The sequence below is a fragment of the Tupaia chinensis genome, unplaced genomic scaffold, assembly GCF_000334495.1.
Source record: "Tupaia chinensis unplaced genomic scaffold, TupChi_1.0 Scaffold000438_1, whole genome shotgun sequence".
Classification (NCBI taxonomy): Eukaryota; Metazoa; Chordata; class Mammalia; order Scandentia; family Tupaiidae; genus Tupaia; species Tupaia belangeri.
Genome location: NW_006159943.1, coordinates 1,079,542 through 1,085,935, shown reverse-complemented (window position 1 = coordinate 1,085,935; position 6,394 = coordinate 1,079,542). Strand labels below are relative to the sequence as shown.

The following is a 6,394-nucleotide window of genomic DNA, read 5'->3' as shown; positions in this document are numbered from 1 at the left end:
CCCGGTCGGCCCCGCCTCTCACCCGCCAGCGCCGAGGTGAAGCAGAAGGCGTCGTAGCGGTCGCGCTTCCGGTCGCGGGGCCCATAGCTGCGGATCCCGGGCCGCCCTCGGCCGCCGCACGGGGCACGCGCCGTGAGCACCGGGTAGCGCACGGAGCCCTCGAGCAGCCAACCTGCGTTGCACCAGTCCAGACCCTCGGTCCAGGCTGGCGGGAGATGGAGGGCCCTGGGATGAAAGGTGTCCCAGACAGGACCCAGACCCCGAGCTCGCCCGCTTCGGCATCGGGGCTCCCGGGACCGCAGGGAGCGGGCTGGTTGGAGCTGGGGTCCGGCCGCTCACCTTGGTACAGCTGGCCGTAAGTGGCCAGGCGCCCGTCCTGCTCCTCGCACGCCTGTTTCGCCTCGTAGTAATTGAACTGGTACCGGCCCCGGCTGGGTTGGTACGGAAACACCACACCTAGGGTGCGGGGGGGCGGAGAGCCTGGGGAGGGCCGGCAGACCAGGTGGGAGGAAGGGCGGCGCCGCCTGGGAGCGGAGGCTGGGGGACCCGGGAGAGAGCGGGGAAGGTGCTGGGAGACAGCCGCGGGAGACCCGGGAGGCGGCCCTACTCTGCAGGAGAGGAGCCCCGCCTCACCCTCCAGGCGCAGGGTCAGCGCCACGCTTTCGTCCTCGATGCCGTTGATGAGCTCACAGCGGTACCGGCCCTCGTCCTCCAGGAGCACGTCCGCGATGACCAGGGAGGCGTCTAGCCGGTGCCCCCTCCGCATCCTGGCGCGCCCTCCCAGGGGCCCGTAGCCCCGGGCGTGCAGGCCGTTAGTGATGAGGATCAGCGTTTCCCGGAGCTCCCCGGGCTCCACTTTGCTCCAGCGCACCTTGTAGCTGGGAGGCGAGGCGCCCAGGACGCAGGGCAGCGTGGCCGTGGCCCCACGGCGAGAGTGAATGACCTCGTGGATGGGGGGCAGGAGGTAGTGGGGGCCCGGGTGGGATGCTGAGCAGAGGGGGCCACAATGGCAGGAACCCCCTTTTCCCCACTGCCCCCCAGTGCCCACCCAGACCCTGTGTCCCGAGTCCTGAGTGCTTTCCCCTGGCCCCCACCCCTCTCCTCCCCCCACTCAGCAATGGCGCTCACTCCCTGAGTACTTCCTATAGCTGCTCACTTTCCCCACCCCTGCAGCCTCTTCCTCAGTGTTCCCCAGAGTCTGGGCTGGGCTGGGCTGGGGTCTTACCTGGGTCCCCCAGGGCTTTATGGAAGATAGCAAAGACCCAAGGGAGAAGGAAGTGGCAGAGTGTGGGGAGGGCGAGCCAGCCTGCCATGGTAGGGAGTCAGCCCACAGGGTCTGCAGGGCACAAAGGGTGAACATTCCTGAGGGCCAGTAAGAGCAGGATGGGGGTGAGCTCCCTCTGGTGATTCCTAGGGGGACAGCCCAGCTGGAAGCCATGGAATAGGGCAGAGCTGGTGACCAAGAGTGGGGAGAGGGAATTGTAACACCCCCTCCCCTCTCCTGGCCCATGCGCCCTTGTCTCTCACAGTCTCCTCAGTCAACAGGGCCTGATTTAGCATGGCCTCTACCCTACCTGCTACCTTCCTCCCAAGCTTGCCATCTGGGCTGCCAGCTCCATCTCTGTCCTCTCCTAATGCCTGTTCTCTACCCCAAGCCAGAGTTAATATGAACTTTTCACTCTTCTGCTTAAAACAGTGACTGCCGATCTCCCTTAGGTGAACTCCAGTCTCCTAACACAGGTTCTAGGGCTCTGTGACCCAGCCTGTCCCGGCATCTCCGGCATCGGCCCCAGCACCCAGGTCTGCCCCTCACCACCCTCGACCTCTGTACTGTGCTCCAAATTGTCCAGTCCAAAGCCCTGGACTTCTGGCAGTTTCTGAAACAGTCCAGGTTCCTGCTCACCTCCTCACAACCATGGGTTTGGGCCTCACCGCCTCTGGGAAGCCTTTCTTTGTTCCTAGGTTGCTACACTTAGCTCCCTCTAGTCTAATGGCTTGGGCTGGAGACTCTTTTTCTTAGAAGCACCTAAACTAACAGTGTGAATTAGAAACTAATGTAAATGCATCTATCAATAGGTTTTCCAGAAGTTAGAAAGTTAAAAAGAATAGGAGCCAGCAGGTGGTGTAGCAGTTAGCACGCTGGACTCCCACCCCATGTGGCCAACCGCTGTTCAAATCTCAAACCCAATGGCTTTAAACTCAGGCCAGGCGTGTGTGTGTGTGTGCATGCCTAAAATCCTGAGAGAATGAAGAAGATCCCCTTGGGATTTTGGACAAGCGCACACATGCACCCAGTATGAGCTTCAAGCCACTGGCCTACCACTTGAATCAAAAAGCCCACCATATGGGGTCTAGCCACCTTAACCTCCAATGCCACATGCTGGCCCTCACTTTCACTAAAAAAAAAAAAAAAAATTTGGTGGGGCCAGCAGGTGGGTTGGTGGTTAAGGGCACTGGACTCCTACAGGGTCGACCACTGTTCAAGTCCCGGGCCTGACGGCTTGCTTTTTCACTTTCTCTCTCTCTTTCTTGCCCTCTCTCTCTGTCCTTCTCTGATCAAATTATAAATAAATAAATAAATAAAGTTAAATAAATAAATCTTAAAAAAAAATCGAGCTGGGCAGAAGGCCTCTTGACCTGGTTATGTAGTTTTCAAATTGGCTCCTCCACTTCCTAATTGTGTGACTGAACTAGTTGCTTAACTTCTCTCTGCCTCAGTATTCTCATAAGTAAAATGGACAATAGTAACACACATACCTCACTGAGTAACTGTGAGGAGACTAGACAGATTAATATATGTAAAATGCTGGGGCCAGCAGGTGGTGTAGTGGTTAGGGTGCTGGAATTCCCACATGGCCGACCACGGTTCAAGTCCCGGACCTGGTGGCTTGCTTTCTCACTTTCCCTCTCTCTGTCTTTCTCTGACAAAACTCATGTGAAATAATAATAATAAATAAATAAAATAGTTATTTAAAAAATATGTAAAATGCTTCAAATAATGCCTGATGTTATAAGTGTTATGCATGTGTTAACTATTCAGTTTCCAATATGATTTCTTGCATATAGTAGCAGCTAAATAAATATGTGTGCATTTTAATAAATAACTTCTGGAGCCAGCAAGTGGCATGGTGGTTAAGATGTCGGACACTCCCACATGGTTGACCATGGTTCAAGTCCCAGACCTGGTGGCTTGCTTTCTCACTTTCCCTCCCTCTCTCTGATCAAATTAAAATAAATGAATGAATAAATAAAATTGAATAAATAATTCTTTAAAATAAATAAAAGAGCTCATTTAAGGACTTCTGGCGGAAAAGGGATATGATATGGGGAGGAGGAAACACCCTGAAGAGTCTAGAGCCAGCAGGTGGCATAGTGGTTTGGGAGGCTGAATCCCATAGGGCCAACTCTGCACTTCAAATCTTGGTCCTGGTGGCTTGAAAAATACCAAGTGGATATGTATCTGTGCTCAACGTCCTGAGAGGAGAATGGAGTAGAAGGGAGTAGATGGTAGGCCATCCTCCCTTGGGGAGGGTGCTTTCTCACCTCTCCACCCCCCATTTCTCTGTCTGTCTCTGACCAGTGCACATGCTCTATAACAAAAATTAAAAGAAAAATAAAAAAAGGGAAGAAGTCTAAAGAGCTGAGCTCCATCTTCCTGCAGACGAGGGCCCAAGACCAGCCTGCAGTAGGAGAAACACAGGTTAGGCCCAGAAACTCAAAGTATCTGGGCCAGGGCCCCGAGGGATTCGGAACCACTTCTCTGTTACAGGAGGACCTGGAAATTACGAATGAACCTGGGGACTGATTCAGAGGCCCACGACGATGATAACCATAATGCTAATGATGGGTCAGTGTGTGTAGCCTTTAATGTGGCCACTGCTCTCAGCGCTTTACATGTATACGTTTTCGTTTTTATTTATTTATTTATTTTTGGAGAGGTTTTGCTATAGAGTGTGTGCACTTGCCAGAAAGACAGAGATAGAAAGCGAGAAATCACCCCCAGGGGGGATGGTCACGCCGCAATCCCTTCTCCATTCTCCTCTCGGGATCTTGGGCACACACGTACATGCGGCCAGTGTGAGTTTAAGCCACTGGGTCCGGGACTTGAACTACAGTCGATTACGTGGGAGTCCAGTGATGTAGCCATTACACTATCTGCTGTTACCTTGTTTTTATTTTTAAAGGATTATTTATTTAATCTTTATTTATTCATTCACTTATTTTTTAAAGAATTATTTTATTGAACTTTATTTATTTACTTATTTATTTTAATTTAACCAGAGAGTGACAGAGTGAGAAAGAGAGAGGGAAAATGAGAAAGCAACCCAAGCTGCCAGGTCCAGGACTCGAACCATAGTCAGGATACATCAACCATGTGAATGTATCCAGCACCTTAACCACCACGCCACCTGCTGGCTCCTTTGCTTTGTTTTTAGAGAGATTTTTTTCTATAGGGCACATGCGCTTGCCAGAGAGACAGAAAGTAAGAAATCACCCCCCCCCGCCCCCAGAAGATATGGCCAGGCCACAGTCCTGTCTTGTTTTTCCTTCTCTTGAGATTTTGGGCACTCACACACACATACCCGGTGTGAGTTTTAAGCCACAGAGTCAGAGACTCGAATCACAGTCAATCATGTGGGAGTCCTGTGATGTAACCATCTACTGATCCTAAGGTGCAATCTCTTCTTTTTTAATTAATTATTTTACCATTAATTAATTAAATTTGACCAGAGAAGGACAGAGAGAGAGAGAGGGAAAGTGAGAAAGCAAGCTACCAGGTCCAGGACTCGAACCTCAGTTCATCATGTGGGAGTCCAGCATCCTTAACCACACGCCACCTGCTGGCTCCAAGGCTTGGGGCTCTTAACCACTAATATCTCTGTATTCCCAAACAGGAGCATACACATTACCTTCTACCCCTTACAGAAAACGGAGTGGCCCGCACTCCATCACCTACCTGTCAGAAGGTGGTCTCGTCACAGGGACAGAGGGAGCCGTGTTCAGCGACTCTGACCTGCTGGAGGAGGCGGTTCCTGGGCAAGGTGTCACCTAGGCTCCTGGCAGGTCCGAGCACCTTAAAATCCCAGATTCTGAACCCTCGATCAGTGTGATTGTTCCTTTTGCACCTCTAATGAAAGTCTTCTGCCCTGTGCTCGAAGAGAAGATGCCAAGAACCATCCCCACAGCGTCCTCCCTCCCGCTAGTCCATGAAGTCTGGCTACGTGGCCAGTGTTCAGGCCTCTACATCTGTGCAGCTCACTGTCCTGGGTCCAGGGGAACGTGTCGGACTTGGGGTGAGGGATGGGAACCCATGAAAGGGGGTGGAGTAAAGGAGGGACCCAGGGATGATTACTTGGGAGAGTGCGGGCAGCGGGTGCCTCACTGCTTCTAGGTGCCCTTGGGCCAGGTAATAGGTTGGTTAGAGGGTAGGAGGGTGCCGGACCGGCAGGGCTGAGGATGTACCCCGAATGCGGCTTAAATGCCCATCGCTGTCAAGCTCCAGCTGGCTCCACATTTCCAAACGAGGCTTGCCCAAGCAGCACCCGCTTTCTGGCCTCCCCCACAGTCTCACCTCTGCCCTCCGGCGCTTGGGTGCACATTGCCTTTGGGAAGAGGCTCTCAAGGTGGGAACCAGATTTCCAGGGACTCCCAACTGCCTCAAGAAACCTGACCCCTTCTGTCCAGCCCCGCATCTGTCCATCTGTCTGTCCTATCCTTCTTTGTCCCCACCCCATTGGAAGCACAATTTCCCATTGTCTCTGTCTTTCTCCCCATTGTTGAATAACAGGGCCCCTTTCTTTATCCCGTGGGTAAGGGCAACGAAATGTCAGCAGCTGGGGGTGTGGGTGCAGGACCGGCTGGCACATGCCACCGGAAAAAGGGCCCGGTGGGGGCGGGCTCCCGTCAGGAATCCACATTCCCCAGGAGAAGAGAATGGGGTGCGGAGAGAGCGGGGATGGTCAGAGGGTTGAAATGGGGTCCCTCTCAAAGCTCAGTGCTGCAAGGCTCTGCAGTGATCTCACCTGAGGCCAAGGAAGGGCTCCATTCCGTGGGGGCCGAGGGAGTGGCTAGCTTTGGAGCAGGAGAGCTGAAACTCCACGGGAGGGGAACATGGGGGGTTTTGAGCATGAAGTGACCCGTGAATCTTTGAAACTCCCCAAAAGAGAGGCCATCTTATTTGTTTCCTAGTTTACCAGCTCCTTCCTCAGCATGGATAGGTAACTTTCTCTTTTAAAAATATTTATTTATTTATTTCCACTTGTTATTATTTTTTAAAAATCTGACCTGAGAGAGACAAAGAGAGAGAGAAAGGGAAAGTAAGAAAGCAAGCCACCAGGTTTGGAACTCAAACCACGGTCAGCCATGTGGGAATCCAGCACCTTTAACCACCACG

General features: G+C 52.7%; 1 protein-coding gene across 5 annotated transcripts in view; it reads right to left on the bottom strand.

Moving 5' to 3' along the window:
* The window catches only part of HAPLN2 (hyaluronan and proteoglycan link protein 2), a 6,516-nt gene extending 826 nt beyond the window's left edge, over window positions 1–5,690 (bottom strand). Inside the window, exons 1-6 of one of the 5 annotated variants that reach the window (XM_006155193.2) lie at window positions 5,573–5,690; window positions 4,958–5,147; window positions 1,226–1,336; window positions 634–987; window positions 340–456; window positions 23–205 (exon numbers count right to left, since the gene is read on the bottom strand). In XM_006155193.2, the coding sequence (XP_006155255.1) occupies window positions 23–205; window positions 340–456; window positions 634–987; window positions 1,226–1,313 (742 nt within the window). In that variant the 5' untranslated portion in view covers window positions 1,314–1,336; window positions 4,958–5,147; window positions 5,573–5,690. The other 4 variants (XM_006155195.2, XM_006155197.2, XM_006155194.2 and 1 more) reach the window with 4 other exon arrangements.
* Window positions 5,691–6,394: the final 704 nt, after the last annotated feature.